General features: G+C 35.7%; 2 protein-coding genes across 11 annotated transcripts in view; one reads left to right on the top strand and one right to left on the bottom strand.

The window, feature by feature from the left end:
- The window catches only part of PDE6C (phosphodiesterase 6C), a 46,500-nt gene extending 34,798 nt beyond the window's left edge, over window positions 1-11,702 (top strand). The window contains exons 16-22 of one of the 2 annotated variants that reach the window (XM_045809931.2): window positions 3,991-4,091; window positions 6,062-6,169; window positions 6,258-6,321; window positions 8,706-8,780; window positions 8,893-8,976; window positions 9,347-9,503; window positions 11,365-11,702. In XM_045809931.2, the coding sequence (XP_045665887.1) occupies window positions 3,991-4,091; window positions 6,062-6,169; window positions 6,258-6,321; window positions 8,706-8,780; window positions 8,893-8,976; window positions 9,347-9,503; window positions 11,365-11,426 (651 nt within the window). In that variant the 3' untranslated portion in view covers window positions 11,427-11,702. Of the gene's footprint in view, window positions 1-3,990; window positions 4,092-6,046; window positions 6,170-6,257; window positions 6,322-8,705; window positions 8,781-8,892; window positions 8,977-9,346; window positions 9,504-11,364 lie in introns of both variants that reach the window. The other variant, XM_087862897.1, reaches the window with a different exon arrangement.
- A 3,664-nt stretch (window positions 11,703-15,366) lies between these two features.
- LOC123800314 (protein FRA10AC1) overlaps window positions 15,367-16,140 on the bottom strand; it is a 37,723-nt gene continuing 36,949 nt past the window's right edge. For all 9 annotated transcript variants that reach the window (XM_045809942.2, XM_045809940.2, XM_045809939.2 and 6 more), the window contains one exon: window positions 15,367-15,533. In XM_045809942.2, the coding sequence (XP_045665898.1) occupies window positions 15,491-15,533 (43 nt within the window). In that variant the 3' untranslated portion in view covers window positions 15,367-15,490. The remainder of the gene's footprint in view (window positions 15,534-16,140) is intronic.

The following is a 16,140-nucleotide window of genomic DNA, read 5'->3' as shown; positions in this document are numbered from 1 at the left end:
TCTTTTATTTACTTTTTTTTTGTAAAAAGAAAACATTTGCATTAAAAGTATTTAAATAAGAGAAATCCTCATGATTTATATAATGATTTTGACATTTTGTGGTCATTACTGAGACATTTTGTTTTGCATATTATGAAGCTTTGAATTAAAATGCCCTTATGTCCTAGAAGAGTGGGATTCACTGTTCTGAGGATTAAGAACCACCTGTATTCTAAACCAGACAGAAGTCCACTCTTTCACCTGAGTGAACAGGTGGAAAACTTGCTAGTCAAATTTGTAAGAGTATAAATTTTAATGCCATCATGTATTGTAGAAACGACAAAATGAATTTCTCAGCTTAACTAACAGAACCCTGTTACTATTTATCCAAAACGCTTCTTTACAGAGTTTATGATAATTCTATTTATGCTTTCTCATACCAACCCCATCCTAAACAAAGGAGTGAAAAAGCAATGAAATATCATGTGTATGGTCCCAGCGAGCCACGAACACGTTACCAATCTCTCCTAATGTGTGTTGCAGGCACCACACTGAAGGCTAGAACAGCCTGTACTTTCTCAGTCCTCACCTCACCTGAAAGCCCTACTCGGGATGAATTGGAGTCATTCTTACCTATTTTGGTGTACTACTCAGAATTGATATGTTTACTGCCATTTTGATAGTAGGCGAGAACAAACAGAGACTCTTTCTGTGGGCTAGTGGGAGCAGCTGAGCACACCGGGGCCCCGCTGGAGTCAGCTGGGAAATAGGCCTCCTCTCATTCTCTGGTGCACCTGTTACCACCTCAGGTGTTCAGCGCGGTCCTCGGGAAAACAAATGGAATATTGCATATGTACATTTTTTAAATCAGTGACTTCATAGTGGTTGTAAAAATTACACTTGGCAATATAAAAACTCAAGGACAGGGAAACATTCAAAAACAAATATAAAAAAGTTATTTCAAATCTTATCACTCAAAAAATAGCTATTTCATTACCACCTGATGAACTTCATTGTGGCCACCCTGTGAGTATACAGGCAGGATGGAAACAATTTTAGAAAAGTGGGATCATAATATCCAAGCTTTTTTTTTTTTAAGGTCAGAGTTATGTTTTTAAAATCAGCTTTATTGACGTATGTGTACAATAAGCTGCATCCCTTCAATGTGTACAATGATATGAGTTTATATAATTTTATATACCTTGGAAACCACCACCACAATCAAGATATAGAACATTTCTATCACCCCAAACCATTCCTCATGCCCCTTTGCAATGCATGCCTCTCTGCTCCCAGCCCTAGAGAACCGCTGAAATGCTTTAAGTCACGATAAATTAATTGGATTTTTGTAGATTTTATATAAATGCAATTATACAAGTACTCTTTCATGCTGGCTTCTTTCACACAAAGCAATAATTTTGAGTGTGTCTGCATTGTATATACCAGTGATTCATTCCTTTTCATTGCTGACTAGTTTTCCATTTATCTTTATGTAATTTCATTTGAATTAAATGGAAGAAACATTTTGGAAATGGAAGGAATTGCAGAACTTTAGACACTGCATCTTTAAGCAAGAGATACTAGGTCTTAAAGCTAGTTCATTTGTATAATGAACAAAAGACTATGATAAATTGTGAAAAACTATAGCTCAGCATTTAGAATTTCGATATTTTTAGATTATATGTATTAACTTTATACTATTAACTCACTGCTATGAAACATGAAGCAATGAAAATACCTCTACTTCTTCCCACATCTTCACCTGTTTTGTAATGTGTTTATTATTAGTAGTATTTTTTTTTACCATTATCAGTATTTATAAAATTCACATGTTGCTTGATAATTTCCACAATTGTTTATCCTTTTTTTAAAGTTTTTATTTAAATTCCAGTTAGTTCACATACAGTGAAATACTCGTTTCAGGTGTACAATTTAGTGATTCAACACTTACATACAACACAGGTGCTCATCAGGACAAGTGCACTCCTTAATCCCTATCCCCTATCTCCCCTGTGTCCCCACCCCTCTCCCCTCCGGTAACCATCAGATTGCTCTCTGTAGTTAAGAGTCTGTTTCTTGGTTTACCTCTCTTTTTCCCCCCATGATTGTTTGTTTTGTTTCTTAAATTCCACATACAAGTGAAATCGTATGGTATTTGTCTTTCTCTGACTTTTTTCACTTAGCATAATACTTCCTAGCTCCAACACAATCATTTATTCTTAATTCTACTTTTAAATGGGCCCAATACTTACAATCAGTCCTTTCACTATGGCTTCTCCATTCCTGTGTATTTTATTTTGACTCACATCTTGATTGGCTAGATTTTTGTCAAGTGGTAGTTTTTCCAATTCTCACATCTTGATTGGCTAGATTTTTGTTAAATGGTAGTTTTTCCAAGAGAGGTTAATCTAAGTACATACTTAAGAATACCTGTTCGTTACATTTGTTTTTGAAGATCAGTTTGGCGGGATGTAAATTTCTTGCATCACGCTTTTTCTCAGAAATTGGAGGACATTGCTTCACTGTCTTTTGGCATTGCAATGTTGCCGTGAAGAGCTGTATATGGCCAGTCTTTTTGTTATTGGAGATTCCAAAATACAAAAATAAAAAAAAAAGGTTAGAGAAAAAGAAAATAGGAGTACTGGAAAAGTAGAACTAAGATGAAGCATAGTAAAGGTCCAAAATGTATACAGAGAGAGGTATAAGACATGGGCCCCAAATTTGGTCAAGAGCTTTCTGGACACTAATATAAAACAGAAGCAGGATCTTTCATATGAATCTATATCCACAGGTTATAAAGAAACCACTTAGAAGCTCTTCTTTTAAGATGCTTAGATATGAAAGAAAAGAGAAAATAAAAAAGAATATTGAATTAAGACAGGGTTTTTCAATTAGGAGACTTGTCCATGTTTTTAGAGGAAAGTGAAAATGAGCAAGAAGTGATGCCTGGGTGGCTGAGTCGGTTAAGCATCTGCCTTCTGCTCAGGTCATGATCCCAGGGTCCTGGGATCAAGGCAGGGAACCTGCTTGTCCCTCTCCCTCTGCCTGCTGCTCCCTCTGCTTGGGTTCTCTCTCTGTCAAATAAATAAATAAATAAAGTCTTTAAAAAGAAAATGAGTGAGAAAAAAAGGATGTGATTCAGGTCTATATATGTATTTCATAACTGTCAACTTCATTTGGCAAAACCACTATACATCTGTCCTTTGGCCTGTATGCCTAAATTGATCTATTTGGAATATAAGACCTTTTGCAAAATGATACATATTGTTACAGGAGTATTAACTAGGTGTAGTTTGTTGTTTAAAATAATGTAATCATTAAAATGACACATATTGGAATATGAGAGCTTTTAAAAACCACTCCCAAATTTACTCTCATTTTCTAGAACACCATGAAGTTGATCCATATATGAGGAGATTATATTAGTCAGAAACTCTTTGAAGAAAGGTCTAGTTAAGTTTTTGTAAAATATAATTGCAAGAAAACATTTTAAGAGCAACTTGAGAGGATTTCATTATTTTTTTCCGATATGTACATGAGTACTAGTGTAACTTATAGTTTCTGAAAGTTTTCCAGCAATTTCTATGATTACTCTAAAATTATCAGGTGGATAATTCAGCATATCTAACAATTGGATGTATCAGATATTCTTTATTAAAACTCCTCAATACCAGCAAAATTTAAATCTACTGTTATATTTATAAATGATCCTGGAGAAAACACTTTTATTTATTCCCCAAACTTGTACACTGATTACATAAATATTTGCTAATAAGATCTATTTTTATAGCTTAAATGACCTTACTCAAAGTAGAGGAGTAACTTAATCCAAGAGAGAAAGCTGAAAGCAAAAGAAGTGAGAAAGTCCTAGTTTTTCTTCTATACTAATTATCTTTATTTTGTTAGGCATGGTTTGGTTTGTTTGTTGAATCAAAGGCAAATTAACGATTGTACTTTATTGTAATTTTTTTTAAACTAACAGTCCCATTTATGTGAATTTTTATCTTACAGAGTTTAAATATCTTCCAAAACCTAAATAAACGCCAGTTTGAAACAGTTATTCATTTGTTTGAAGTTGCAATAATAGCAACTGACCTGGCTTTATATTTCAAGTAAGTACAGAACTCCCCTACACTCTGTGTGCTTCCGCCTTACATAAATGACCTGTGGCATTCAAGTTAAAAGGCATCTCTTCACACACACATTTATTCACTTCCCTTTGGGATCACCAGTAGAATACCCTCAAGGTACTAGACATCTGAAAACATATTTTAAAAAACTAACCCCCTAATGTCAGTTAGTTTGTTATGTGAAGAACTCTGAATTGAAGAATGTAGGCAGGGTTGGGGCACTGTCAGAAGTGATGCCACAAAGCCTTATGAAGCAATTTTTGTCCTGGTGGATGCATCATGGTCCAGGATCTGATATTTAGAGTTGCAGATCAGACATTTGATTCTGCTGGAGTCTGGGAGCTAAAAAATCTTGGCCCTACTGATGCACATTAACCAAACTTAGATAATTCTGAGTTACATACAGCAGAGCTCTAGCCTATTTATAATGATAATAACCAAGGAGACCAGACACTCCAAGCTTCTGCCCATTTTCTTGTCAGTGAACTATAAAGTTGTTGGTGAAAATGGATTAGAACAAGGTGAACTAGTTATAATATCTGAATCTTTAATGACGTAGATGGGTAGTATCAAATTGTGCCTCTCTGATCCTTCTTACTTAAAAATTTAGTTACTTAATAGTTCAAAGATGAAGACAGATACTTGGAATAATATAATTGACATCCAAATATCCATAACCCAGATCCAACAAATTTTGCCACACCCATCTGAGAGCTTTTCTTTTCTTTTTTTTTATGGAAAAGTAATGCAATTGAGGTATCGCATCCCACTCCATGAAACCCCCTCCTTCTCCCTCACAGATACAATCATTCTGATGTTGATGTGTACTTGTCCTTTCCATCATGTTTTTATATTGTTAAGTGTATTTTAAAATTGTCCATAAATGGTATCCTACTGTACGTACTTTTCTACAACTTGCTTTTTCATGTAATATTATGTTTTAAAGATTAACTTTGGTGGTAAACGAAGATCCAGTTCATCAGTTTCAACTGTATATTCAGCCGTTCTTCTACATATGGGCATTTAGATCATTTCCAACTTTTCATTATTGTTTACAAAGCTGTATTGTATATCCTTGTATGCATGTGAGTTTCTCTAACGTACATACCTAGAAATGGGATCACTATAGGGTTTGCAAATCTTCAGTCTTAATACTACATTGCAAAACTGCACTTCTGAGTAGTTTTCCCAATTTAAAGTCCCACCAGCAGTGTGCAAGAGTTTTTTTTTTTAAGATTTTATTTATTTATTTGACAGAGAGAGAGACAGCCAGCGAGAGAGGGAACACAAGCAGGGGGAGTGGGAGAGGAAGAAGCAGGCTCCCAGTGGAGGAGCCTGATGTGGGGCTCGATCCCAGGACTCCAGGATCACGCCCTGAGCTGAAGGCAGATGCTTAACCACTGTGCCACCCAGGCGCCCCGCAACAGTTCCTTTTATCCCATATCTGGACTACCCTTGATCTGGGCACACTTACATCTATTCACTTATTTATCTTGTCAATTTGAGTAGAGACGGTATCTTATTGTTGTTCAAATTTGTATTTTCTTTTTTACCAGTAAGGTTGAGCATCTTTTCATGTATTTTAGGTTCTAATTCTTTGTTGGTTTTATGCTTTTATCATCATTTTTTATCTCATCACAGCCTGTGGCCTTTATGTTTGTTTTTTCATGTTACTTTGTCACATGTTACTTTTAGTTTTAATGTATTCAATGTTTTAATGTAGTCAAACTTACCATTTTTTTTCCCTTTTGTGGCTTGTGGTTTTTCTGTCCTAAACCTTTTCTATGCCAAGATTAACAGCCATTCCTTGTTCTCTTCTCCCCTGACCCCTTAGATCCACTATGTAGACATCTGATGCAAAGTAGGAATGAAATCTGAAAAGCACATATTAAAGATACTTTTTATCTCTGGTCTTATATGCTAAAACTGTTGCACAGCTATATCTTTTTTAGGAAAAGAACAATGTTTCAAAAAATTGTTGATGCCTGTGAAAAAATGGAAACTGAAGAAGAGGCCATCAAATATGTAACCATTGATCCAACCAAAAAAGAGGTTATCATGTGAGTAGTCAGAATTTTATTCCTCTTTTGGTGAAAAACCCTTATTTTGTATATCTTTCTATTTTAACAATGGTTGTTTTCTCCCAAGGGCGATGATGATGACTGCATGTGACTTGTCAGCTATAACCAAACCCTGGGAGGTACAAAGTCAGGCGAGTACAGTTATGTGTTCTTTTCTGCCACATGCACAGGTGCTATCTAGATCCCATGTAAGAGCAAATATGAAGGTTCTGGCAATCTTGGAATTTTGTTATAGCTAGCAATTATGTGACTATATATTTTGTAAGCAATAATCCTTCATTACCTTGGAACAAACAATCGGTTTATATTTAAAAAGAAAAAAGAAACTTGAGAAGTTAAGACAAAAATAAAATGTTCCCTGTTGGATTTCTGCTAATGAAGAATGGCAACTAGCTTTCAAGAGCGCAGAACTGTCAATAAGACAACAGGTCATTTCGTTAGGCCCCAGAACAAGGCAAAGAGAAGGGATCTTAGAAAGAAAATGCTTTTTGCAAAGAATTCCTTACCATTGAACAGACTGCAAAAAGTTTATATACAATTATTCAGGGAATGTCTCAGTTTTTAATAAAGGAGATAAATCGGCACAAGACAGAGATGAATCATTAGTGCGTTCCTCTATCAAGGGTGGTTTTCTCCTACAACCTCTTCTTCACTGTGTTGTCAGTAATTAAAAGGCACTGTCGATAGTGAGTTCATATTGAAGGTTGCCTTCCCCAGTTCTTTGCCAGCCTTGGGGAGTGAGAGTCGGGAGTCACTAGTTTACTACTTGATTTCTTACTAACTGGATGAAAGAAGCTTCTCCTTTTCCCTCGGTGACTTGTAGGAAAATCCTAGGCAGAAGAGAGGCCAGAATTCACTGGGTTCAACTATAATTGCGGGCTACATGAATAAAGATAGAATAACTGGAGCCATCAAATTCCAAACCAAACATTTGTGCTCCTTCCACCCTGCCGTGCCTGTTCTTCCTTTATTCTTTATCTGCATGATCACCCAGGCCAGAAACCTGGGGCCTCCTGTGAAGTTCACCTCCCTATTCCTGTCTGTCCTGCTGGCTACAGCCTCAGGTCAGACTTCTACCCTCTTTCATCATTGTGACGGTGGCAGGATCCTCCTCAGTGGTCCTCCCTTATCCTCAACTATCCAGCCCTCCTCAGAGCTGCTGCTGGGATTATTTATAAATAGAGCTCTGCTCAGCCACTCCTCCGCTTAAAAGCCTTCTAAACTCCCCACAGCCAGAGGTTTCCAAGCTTTCTTTTACAAAAGAAGTAAAGTCCGTCCTCCCCATTCCCCCACAACAAAAAGCTGTACAAAGATCACTTTATATGAAAGAAAAAAACAATGTTACCTTAGCTTAAATCGCTCTTGGCCCCTTCTTGCTTGGGCTGCTAGTGCTCTTTGGTGCAGGAATAAGAATCCAGGAATAAGAATCACTGGTCTAGAGAATCAAACTTCCCAGCAAATGACCTGTAACTACCTGTCTTTACACTCACCAGATTATTTCCTGCCACTCTCTTCCACTCACCGTCTCTCACTCTAAGCTCTGGATGCTCAATTTTATCTCTGCAGATAGTCTTCCCCTCCTCTTTATTTGAAAAACAACTGTTCATGCTTGATACAACATAAATGCAAGCTCCTTTATGAAATTCATCTTTACTTCCTTCCCCTTGATCCCCAGCACATCATCCTACTACTGTTACAGCCCTTACCCACATGGTTTACGTAACTGTCTCTACGAGACTGGAAGCATCTTAAAGAAAAAGGTTACATCTGATTCCTCTTGGCAAGCCTGGTTCATGCCAATATAAGGCAGCTAGCAGATGTTCATTAAACTTAATATTGGGTTTTTAAAAGCTATATAAATTTACCCTCAAATATCCTCACACTGTAATCAAGTAAAGTTGTGTTCTAATCTGTGTGCATGTGTCTATATGCAGATATGCTAGAAGCTAACAGGTAAGCAGGACAAGAGGAGATGTGTGGGAAGTTTCAGAGCTTGAAGCAAAATGTAACAGAATTAAACATCCTCCCATCTCCCCTTTTTATGCTTGAGAGGTGGCGGCAACAGCAAATAAGAGATAGGTATTCCCAGAATGTGCCTAGAATGCTGAAGTGGCAAGAGAAATTTCTCCTTCCCGTTTCAATATAATCTGTAGATGCCATCTTTTTAAAGTTTTTTTTAAGATTTGTTTATTTGAGAGAGAGAGTACGTGTGAGCAGGGGGAGGGCAGAAGAGAGGCAGAGAGAGAATCTCAAGCAGACTTCCTGCTAAGTGTGGAGCCCAACACTGCGCTCGATCCCACAACCCTGAGACCATGACCAGAGCCAAAATTGAGAATCGGACGCTTAACTGACTGGGCCACCCAGGCACCATCTTTCCAAAACCAAAAGGCACATGATGTGACAACACCTCAAGCATTAATATAAATGCTATCCTTAAATGTCACTCGTACTAATAAAATGCAAATTCTCTATGAATGAGCCAGTTTCATGGACCAAGTCTTATTCTTATTTGCAGGTGGCACTTCTAGTTGCAAATGAATTTTGGGAACAAGGAGATCTGGAGAGGACCGTGCTGCAGCAACAGCCTATTGTAAAGACCCTGACACAAAAATGCACTATTTATTACAAATTGATACAAATCAGTCTCTTTTGTTCACTGAGTCTTAGAAAACTATCCTTAAAGCATTTATTTCTCTTTCCAGCCTATGATGGACAGAAACAAAAAAGATGAACTACCCAAACTTCAAGTTGGATTTATTGATTTTGTCTGTACTTTTGTATATAAGGTACGTAAACAAATTGAATGAAATGTATAATCATCTGGAGATGAGGATTTTTCTTTCAAAGTGTTATCAAAATCAAAAGTCACCCACATGGAAAGCCATTAGGGGTATCCTTGTTTCTCCAAAGTAGCTTGAAGAATTACCCTAATCTCATTCAGGGGTGGAAGAAAAACTAGAACTCAGACATGAGCACATTGAACAGACCAGACCTACTTAGAAAACAGCACCCGTCTTCCCTGTTTCCACAGCATTAAGCTCATCCTAGCAGCTCTGAGCACTGTGACAACTCCTTATAGCTCCTTCTCTGCATATGAAAATCAACTGAAAATCAACTATACAATTTAAATAGTTTCTGACCTAAAATTCTCTCTAGGAGTTCTCACGCTTTCATAAAGAAATCACACCAATGCTGAATGGTCTTCAGAACAACAGAGTAGAATGGAAATCCCTAGCTGATGAGTATGATGCAAAGATGAAGGTGCTTGAAGAGGAGGCGAAAAAGCAGGAAGAAGGAAACATGACCACAAAAGGTTAGATGGAATCTGGTTTTCCTTGTTGTAAAGTAACCAGGAGTCAGGCTGAGCTTAATCTCACATGACAAAACCATAAGAAGTAAATGCAAATAGGAAGCTTGCTTTTCAAGTAATTATAATAAATCGATTAGTGCTTTTCAGATATCCACCCCCCCCTCCCCGCAACAAGATCTTATGAGTAATTCCAGGAGGAATTGGCTGGTCCCGTTGAAGTCGGGGTTGGGGCTAGGCTTCTTCATCCACTCTAGTGTGTGGCTCCTGAGTACCTCTGCAGAATACTTAGATTTTAGAAATACAAAAGCCATAGAATCAGTGGGATCAGGGTTAGGTGAGAAAAAAATTTTAGTCCTAACATTATGTGTTAGCTGTTACTTTGGGTAACTTGCTTAACCTCTCTGAGCTCAATATTCTTCTCTATATAATGAGAAGATTTTACAGACCTCAAGCCTCTCTTCCAGACTTAAGGAAGCCCCACATGAAAGCAAAGCTGGCCAGCTGAATGGTATGACTTGACGGGTATTCCAAGACTGGCTGTGCCTCAAATATCCCCATATAGTGGTTTTTCCTCATGAAACTTCTACTCCTGAAGCCACTCTGTTGGGTTTAACATTATCTTCAGAAAGCCACTGTTAAGACGCTTAGGATCAACTATGAGTTTATTAGATGACTCAAATGTCATCTTGAAATGGAATGCTAATGTCATGACTTCCTATTTTGTCTTGAGGGTTCAGCACTTAAAAGGTTCTGTAATAAATTTTTATTGTTTAACCAAGAAATCATTTCTGTCTGGCAGAGCTTTGTAAAACAAACAAAAACACAACATTCCTTTTAGGTGGTTCTATTGTGTTTACTGGTATTTTTAAAAAATTCGTGGAGGGAAAAAGTATTTTGCTTAAAAGGTTAAGGATGTCCTTCAATAGAATAAAAATAGGAGTTTGACTTTTTGATATCCACTCACCAATGTATTTATTGGATGTATGTATTCATCAGAAGGATGCTTATGCTAACTCTGAAGATGGGAGGCTTCGGCTAAGCCAGGAAAAGAGGAGAGGTTGGGGAGGAAGGGAAGAACCAGAACATGCACAAAGGCCTTGAAGTGGAAATGAGCTTGAAGAATGGAAAAACTAGTGTAGCCAAGTCTAGAGAGCAAGCAGGGCCAAGTGCCGGATAAACCTGGTAAGGCGGTTTTGCAGGACACTGCTGCCTTAAAGGCCTTGCTTGAGGATCTGTCCTCTAGAGCAGCAAGGGGAAATCATTAAAGGGATTTAGATGGAAAAGCAATAACCTGATTTGCACTTCAAAAAGATAACAAAAGTGGTAAATTTTACTATGCAAGTGGAAAACAAAGGTATTTCTTAGTACAATTAAATTTAATCCTTATCTCAATTTTATGATGAACAGGGTATCAGGTTCTATAAGCGGCTCCTGACATTTTTTTAGTATTCAGTATATCGGATCTATATCTTCTATCTTTATTTGCATAAAATATTACTTCTGAACTTTCTTCCTGCTACCCTAAGAAGTCTCTGTGAACTAAAAACATTATTTTGTATCTTCAGGCAACAAGCTTTGTGCCTGGCACAAAGCAACAACTCAGATTTCCAGATTGTGCAGTTCAGTGGTTTGCTTGAGAAACAGATGTTAATTGTTAATTGGTTAATCATTTATAAGATTGCTTTTTTTAAATGGATCAACTCTGAATATGAATTTAAGTTTTTAAATGGTCAAACCCCCAGTACTTGTTACAAGTTAAAACAATTAACTAGCTATAAAGTTGATACTAACATCATGTGAGTATTAGAATAAAAACACTGTGTCTGTGGATTCCCCATGCTACTGCTTTTCTCCTTTTTACTAGCCACAGAAGATTCAGGAGGTGGCAGTGATGACAAAAAGTCCAAAACATGTCTCATGTTATAATATAATCCGACGGTTGAAATTTCAAGTATCGTGTCTACTTTTGAAGACAAACAGAAGAAACAAAAGAGCTTCAGCAAACTTCATTCAGCACACCATCAACTTACAGAGTAAGAGGATCTTCAGATACACCACCCTTGTGACCACCAAAAGAAAATATATTGCTAGCCTGAAAACCCTGAGGGTAAAATAAAGTTCAACAAAAGTGCAAAATATAAGATGGAAATAAGTGCATTTTTGGTGCCAATTTGTTTTAAATTAAAAGTATATAATCCTGAAACCAGTCACCAATTCTTTTTTTAAAGTTCTTATTAATAGTATTCATTTACTAGGACTACCATAACAAAATACCAGACTGAGTGGCTTAAACCACAGAACTTTATTTTCTTACAGTTCTGGAGGCTAGAAGTCCAAGATCAAGGTGTTGGCAAGGTTGGTTTCTTATGAGGCTTCTCCCCTTGCTTGTAGATGGCCATCTTCTCTCCTTCTACCCTCACATAGTCTTCTGTCTTGTATGTCTGTGTCCTAATCTCCTCTTCTTATAAGGACATAATCATATTGGATTAGGGCCCATTCATATGATCTCATTTTACCCTAATTAACTCTTTAAATACCCTATCTCCAAATATAGTCATATTCTGAGGTACGGGGGGTTGAATTTCAACATGAATTGGGGGGAGGGGGGAGGATACAATTCAGCCCATAACATTAATAATCATGATTCATACCTCAAATTCCTTCCTGAACTAAAAATCTCTCATCTACACATCTTGAGAGTAAATACACTATAGAATTTATAATGTCTGTTAAGTACTATGCACAAAACAAGTAATAGGATGTCAAATGTTATCCCATCTGAAATGCTTATCATCTTTTCCTCTACTTTTTATCCTTGGTAATGGAAGGGTGAAGACCACACTGCTTTTGGCAGTTTACATGTCTTTGTCCAATCCCAACCCTCTCAAGTCTGAACGTAATTATTTTATGTATAACTAAGAATATTTTTAAGTATTTCCTTCTTCTCATTGAAAGAATAATCAGTTTATAAGACATTCTCTGGATAATCCTAATGTAAATTAAATCAGCTAATAAATGTTATGCATTATTAAGAAGCATGTGATTTGATTATGCAAGAATTTTACTATCAAAAGCAGTTTAGAGGAACTTCAACAGAGGTTATTAAAAAAAAAAAAAAGATTACTAGAACCATCTACCAGGCATTATAAATATTGTTTTGTCAGGAGAAACCAAGGACAATCAACTACTACCTGGGGCATGTTTGGACATCAAAGAAATTTAGGATTTCTTCCTTTACTTATCTACAATCATAAACCAAATAATAACAATTATGCCACAGATTCTGCCACAGATTTTCTTACCAAAAGGTATCTAAATTTTAATGAATCAAATTGACAAACTATGAACCTCATATGTTTTGTTATACAGAAGATGCTGTTCAATTTTAAGCAGCCAAGAAAAAAAAGTCACCATTTGTTGTATGTTTACAAGTAAACATTATAAGATTTGGAATCATAGGATTGTTACTTTCAGAATGTAAGGTCTGTGAGAGGAAAGATTTTTGTCTATTTTCATCTGTTTTGTCCCTAACTCTATCCTGGCACCTAGAAAGAGAGTAGTGCCTGGTACAAGGTAGGTTCTCAGTGAATATGAACGAATATTTTGAATAAATGTCGTAACAAACAGGTATAAATGAAGAGTGCCTGTAAGTTAATAAAATATCTTTGGGGGGAAACCTCATTCAATATATACACACACATGAGTGTTGTCTATTAAGTCATCACTTTAAGTGATACATGTATACCTTATCTCCATTACTTAAAATACTTTTGAAACTCCACTCTTAGGATTATTTTAGAAACTGCCTAAGAAACTCTTCCTTTAGGGATGCCTGGGTGGCTCAGTCGGTTAAGTGTCTGCCTTCAGCTCAGGTCATGATCCCAGAAAGCCCCCACCTCAGCCCTGCTCAGCGGGGAATCTGTTTCTCCATCTGTCCCTCCCCCTGCTCATGTTCTTTCTAATACATAAATAAAATCTTAAAAAAAAAAAAAGAAAAACTTCCTTTAGCTTTATGCAATTTTGGACCCCAAATTATCAGCTCAAACAACTTCCAATCCTCGTTCACTAGAAAGCAAACTGAGGAGCACAGATATGTGTTCCATTGAAGGTCTGCAAAAATAGGAACTTTGCTTAAGAGAAAGTAGAAGAAAGCTTAACTTCATATCCCAAACAGTGGTCCACTGAACACTACTGACTGCACTATAGCCAAATATGAGACAGGTCTGTTGGAGAATTAATCTTTAAACTCATAATCTTGAGGCCTTTTCAAAGACTCCTTAAAAACAGGACTTCAATTATGTATGAATGGATTAAGTGTTGATTATATATAAATGATCTAAATTTACTAATAAACCTAATGTCCATTAACCATACTTGTAATACCAAATATATGGATCTATTTTAAAAGAGTCTAGTTTTTCTAGTTATCATTTAATTTTATAGGAATTTTATTTTCTGATCATCACTAAACTATGAATATATTTTTATAATAAACATGTTTTATATATATATATATATTATATATATATTATATATATATATACACACTAATATCGGTTTGCTGCTGGACATTTCAACACTTTTTCCTTAGAAACCAAGACTCCTTTTTATTTACTAAGTAGTGAGATTTAAAAAAAAATACAATTTCTTTAAGAAAGTAAGGGGATTTAAAAACAATGTTCAACATTAACAAACCAATACTGATTTATAGTTTTTCAGTTTAGAAATGACTGCATAATTATTTTCTAGATAGTTCCTTTGTAGCAACATCCAGCATAGTGCCTCATATATAATAGAAGCCTGATAAATATTTGAATTAATGAAGAACAACTATTTAATAAAAGGAAAGTCTCTGATACTAACCATTTAAAAATAAAACACTAAACTATTCTGCAATTTAAAGCCAATCATTCCATGTGTAAATGTCATTTTAAAAAGTATATCTTAACAAAATAACTGAAATGCTATGATTGTTTTCTACAGGTCCTCTCTTCACTAAATCATGCATCTTCTTATCCATCTCTTTGCTCTTTACAAAAATGGGTTAAAACCTTTTTAAAAAAATCAATAAATCCATTTGAAAATTTGATGAAAACTATGGACCCTCTCTCCCCATAAATACATAATCACAGAAGTTCACACACAGATTCTAGGAGTGCTTAGAACTCTGAGGGGTATGATCAGCAAACTAAGAAGTTACATTTTATAATATATCCTGGCATATAAGTATATCCATATTTGTGTGACTGTACCTTAGATAAGCTCTAGCACATACTATTACTCAGTTAAATTATCTTATTATAGAATCTCTCTGTTGGAGAGTCAACTTTTATGAATCTAATCTACTGTTTTAGACTTCTGGGACCTCTTTGGCTGTGCCCCGCCGCCCATGGTATTAGTTTACCTTATAATAGAATACTCACACATCGGGAAGTCAAATTTGATTGTAACAAACTCCCCTAAGTAGTATAGGTGAGAAGGAAATAAGAGAAAGGTAAGCAAAAAAAAAAAAAAAGGCAGCAAGGTGGTAATGGGAAAGTAGGTGCTTAAAAAGAGGGGTGCCAGTGTATCAAAGGCAAGTAAAGAAGGTGAAGACATACTTACTCTATTTTATAATTTTTGTGAAACACCAATAATTCTAATAATTTAAACTAATTGATGCAAGGGAAGATAAAAACGAATGAGTAAGAACAACAACAAAAACCCCTACAAAATACAGGAACAATGGACTCTCCGTACGGTGTACTAGCTTCATTCTCTAGCAGCTACAGATGGAGCAGTCGTAGACAAGCAACTGAAAAGATATATAAGGGATGGGCAAACATGTCTCCAGTAGAACTGAAAAACTTCCAAAGCAGCTGAAATCTTGAGAGTAGTTGGATTTTATTTCTGAAGATAAACCACTCAAGCTGCAACTTGTAGATGAAATTTTTGTGAAGAGTTTCAAAGTGTACTTTCACATTAAGGAATGTAGGTTTCTCTCTTCCATCTCACAGAAATAAATCTTGAAAATAGTCATCAAATTCTTCTTCTCTATTTAAAAGAAAAAGTATACATATTGATTAAAATCCACTATTATAGAAAAAAAATTACTAGGTGACACATTATATGTACTTAATGAAAATAATATTTTAACTCAATATAATTTAATTCAATATAAGATTTTTCTATATATTGATATATTTCATGATTCGGCCATCAAATAATTCTTAGCTTTTGGAATAATCATAACTATACCCAGACTGATTAAATTTAAAATGTTTTATATGTTGCCACCTCTCCCTAAATGTATTTATTACCTAAGATTTTACTTTAAGGTACATACTTTGTGAAATGTTACTGCTTCTCTTTACTTTTTTGGTTGACTTTATAACTTCTCTGTTCATTCTCACTTCAAATTATAGTCTGAGCAAGAAATGAATGAAAAAGAAAACTATTTTCAGAAAAGTATAAGTCTTACTCCTAGGAATGGGGAAAATCTCCTTGGCTGTAGGTCTTTACTGCTCTGGGAATAGTAAATATATATTTGTAGCAGTAAATATCATGTCTAAAACAATGGATCAAACTCTGAAAGGGGATACTAAATTGTATTATAATGTGTTAAAATACTATGAAAACTGTCAAGTACTAAATAAATATT

The sequence above is a fragment of the Ursus americanus genome, chromosome 6 (genome assembly GCF_024610735.1).
Source record: "Ursus americanus isolate L20-20 chromosome 6, mUrsAme1.1.p, whole genome shotgun sequence".
Taxonomy (NCBI): domain Eukaryota; kingdom Metazoa; phylum Chordata; class Mammalia; order Carnivora; family Ursidae; genus Ursus; species Ursus americanus.
Note: the sequence above shows the minus strand (reverse complement) of the source record. Positions and strands in the feature narration are given on the sequence as shown.